Genomic DNA, 3,186 nt, shown 5'->3' with positions numbered 1-3,186 from the left:
TCAGTGTTTGCTTATAGGTTAAATATGCTTTTCTCTGACTTGATCATAAATCAATCTTACCAATTCATGTATTTTTGTTCCCATGGCTCTTTCTGTTCAGAGAGGCAGGCAGCCTAAGGACACTGAGGGGACATGTTCACAGCAGCACTAGCAGCTGGGAAGGGGATGAAGCTTGCTGAGAGTCTACAGGGAAAACCTGCTCAGATCCTTTCAGGCAAAATTTGGGCAATGAGGGCACAGGCCTGGAGGACAGTTACTGGAGGTTCTGGGCCCTCTTTTGTTTCTTATAGACTAAATCAGAGGTGTTTATGAGTTCTGTTGTGGTTATTTTAAAGGCATGTTTACTTCTCAGCAAATGTGCTAACAACTAATTCAGCACTGCAAAACTCCAGTTCTTTTTTTTTTTAATCTTTTTGGTTTTGTTTTTGAAATTTTATTGGGGAACACTGTTTTCCCAGGACCCACCAGATCCAAGTCAAGCAGTTCTTTTAATCTAATTGTGGGCGGGCGCAGCTCCTTGGTCCATGTGTTATGAGCCTGCCCTCTAACCACCTGAACTAACCGGCCATCCCAAAACTCCAGTTCTTAATGAGGTCATTTCTACCTTGCAATTTGCTCTTTCAGAATTGAGGACTATATCTTCTTATTGACCTGCTAGCCCTCCGCTGTGAACAGGGAGAAAGTGTTGCAGAGTCTCAAACTGTGTTACAGGTGCCCAGTATCACAACCAACCAGAGTGCCCTGTTACAGTGCAAATTCCTGGGCCCTGCATTCTGGAATCCTAATTGAGTAGATCAGAAATAGAGCCTGGGGGCCGTGGGGGGGGGCAGGGGAATAAGTATTTAAAGAGGACCACAGGCACTTCCTATAAATTGCTCCCTGTCTTGTATGTGTGTAAATGGGAGTGGAGGAAGCCTCAAGTGGGCGGGGATTGGGAGGGGTGGGAAGGATGTTGACATAAAGCAAGGCTTGCCTATTGAAGGGCTACTTTAGGGACGGAAAACTAGTGATTGACACCCTCGCTACTCACAGTGTGTTGTGAGTCCAACACCCCTGAGAGGTTGTTTTAAAGGCAGCATCCCAGACCTGAACCCAGCATTTTAACAAGCTCCTCAGGTGATTTGGCCCATGTGCACATTAAGATGTAAGAGGTACAATTCTGGAGGGTTCCTTGGCTCACTTTTTTTTCTTTTTTTTTTTTAATTAGCTTCAGGTGTGCAGAACAACATAATGATCAGACATTCACTCCCCTCACAAAGTGATAACCCTGCCAAGCCTACTACCCCTCTGACATCATACACTGTTACTATAATATCATTGGCGATATTCCCTATGCTGTACTTTACATCCCGTGACTATATATATAGGCATATATTTAATTATAGTTGATATTCAATATTATTCTAATCAGCTTCTGGTGTACAGCACATTGGTCAGGCATCTACACAATCTATGAAGTGATCTACCCGAGAAGTCTAGTACCCATCTGACACCCTACATAATCTATACAACATTATTGATTATATTCCCCATACTGTATTTCACATCCCCGTGCCTAATCTGTGACTCCCAATTTGTACTTTCTAATCCCTTCCCCTTCTCCACCATCCCTCAACCCTCCTCCCATCTAGCAACTGTCAGTTTTTCCTCTGTATCTNGAGCTGCCGGAGGGAAGCCAGATGGTGACTGGCGCCCTCCACAACGAAGACTGAAGAACAACAACTTGGCAGGCCCCCTTCCCCAATTCCCCAACACTGTTCTCCTCCCCAAATTCCCCAATAAAATCTTTAAATAAAAAGTAAATAAAATTAAAAAACAAAACTAGGCAGTGCTTAACTTATTAAAAAAAAAATACAGCTTCCTGGGACCCACCCTAGATTTGTGGTCAGTGGGAGTGGGGTCTGTAGTTTGATCCATGATTTTAAACAATGTACTTCTGTAAGTCATAACAGACCTCAACCTTCAGTTTTCTTTTCTCCCTCTTGATTTAAAATTAGTTTGCTTTCCAGTTCCTCTTCCCTTTCTTGAAAAACAATCACTGCGACATGAGAGAAAACATCAGCTGATACATTCCCCCACCACGCCCAATTCGCCTTTATATAGCTCCTTTGGCATTTACTTGAAGCACACTAAGGAAGATTTCTGAAGAGCAAATCAGCTCAGACCCCAGCTTTTCAGACCAGCAGCGAAGCAGGTCACCATCATGAGGTCAGTGAGATAAAATGCATAGACACCTTTGATCTTGAATGCAAATTGAGTTTCTCAGTTTCAGACAAGTTCCTGAGTTTGTCCTGTTACTTACAGACTAAACATGCCTTTATCTGTATGGGTGCTTTTTATTTCTGTGGCTTTTTCTGGTAAATGCCCTCAGCTCCTTAAACTTCTAGAACTGTCAGTGGAACAGCTGGTGGAGCTGGGAGCCAGGAGCTGGAATGAGAGGTAGGCTTGGCAGGGGTGGTTAGATCCAGTCAGGTGCAAAGTTTGCTGATTCAGTGTTAGATCTAAGGGAATGAGTATGGGTTTTTTTTTTTTTTGCTGTTGTTTTTCCCTGAAGGACTAAAAAGCTTTTTTTCTTGTCATTTCTAAAGGCAGCACTTCTCTTCAGCAGATATTATTAAGGACGGAATTGGTAGTGCAGTAGTGCAAACGCCACTCACATTGAGGGGAGTTTTGCCCTGATAGTTTGATCACTTCAAGGTGTGAAGTAGAAGAAGCGATTCTTACAGATGGGCATTTTCCCATCTCTTATATGAAAACAAACTGAAAGCTTAAAGTTGATTTTTATTCCCGTGATGAGAGCTGGTGAGCAGCAGAAAATAATTTCTTTTCAAAACTTAATGAGCTAGTAATCTCTTTTCTTATACTGATCTAATTTCTAGTGATGGAAAGCAGAGCAATGTTTGCCAGGAGGATGGTGGAGGATGGGGTTGGAACTGACTAGGAAGATCCACGGGGATCTTTGCAGATGATAAGGAGGTAGTGGTGGTGGCTTCAGGGGTACATACATTTGTCAAAACTCATTAAACTGTATGCTTAAAATGAGTGCATTTTATTGTATGTGAAGTATAATCTTAGTAAACTTGATTTTGAAAAAATGTGTGTAGACCTGCTGGAGCTCTGCCATCACATAGAGCCTCAAGAAAGAGAGAACTAAGAGAAAAAGAAGCACTGCCCATGAAACACGTA

General features: G+C 42.5%; 1 protein-coding gene across 1 annotated transcript in view; it reads left to right on the top strand.

Moving 5' to 3' along the window:
* The first annotated feature begins 2,118 nt into the window (after positions 1-2,118).
* Positions 2,119-3,186, top strand: part of LOC109377119 (interferon-induced protein with tetratricopeptide repeats 1-like) — a 10,102-nt gene continuing 9,034 nt past the window's right edge. The window contains exon 1 of the mRNA XM_019633374.1: positions 2,119-2,208. Within this exon, the coding sequence (XP_019488919.1) occupies positions 2,204-2,208 (5 nt within the window). The 5' untranslated portion in view covers positions 2,119-2,203. The remainder of the gene's footprint in view (positions 2,209-3,186) is intronic.

The sequence above is a fragment of the Hipposideros armiger genome, unplaced genomic scaffold (assembly GCF_001890085.2).
Source record: "Hipposideros armiger isolate ML-2016 unplaced genomic scaffold, ASM189008v1 scaffold_1298, whole genome shotgun sequence".
Classification (NCBI taxonomy): Eukaryota; Metazoa; Chordata; class Mammalia; order Chiroptera; family Hipposideridae; genus Hipposideros; species Hipposideros armiger.
This window is presented reverse-complemented; position numbering and strand designations above follow the sequence as displayed.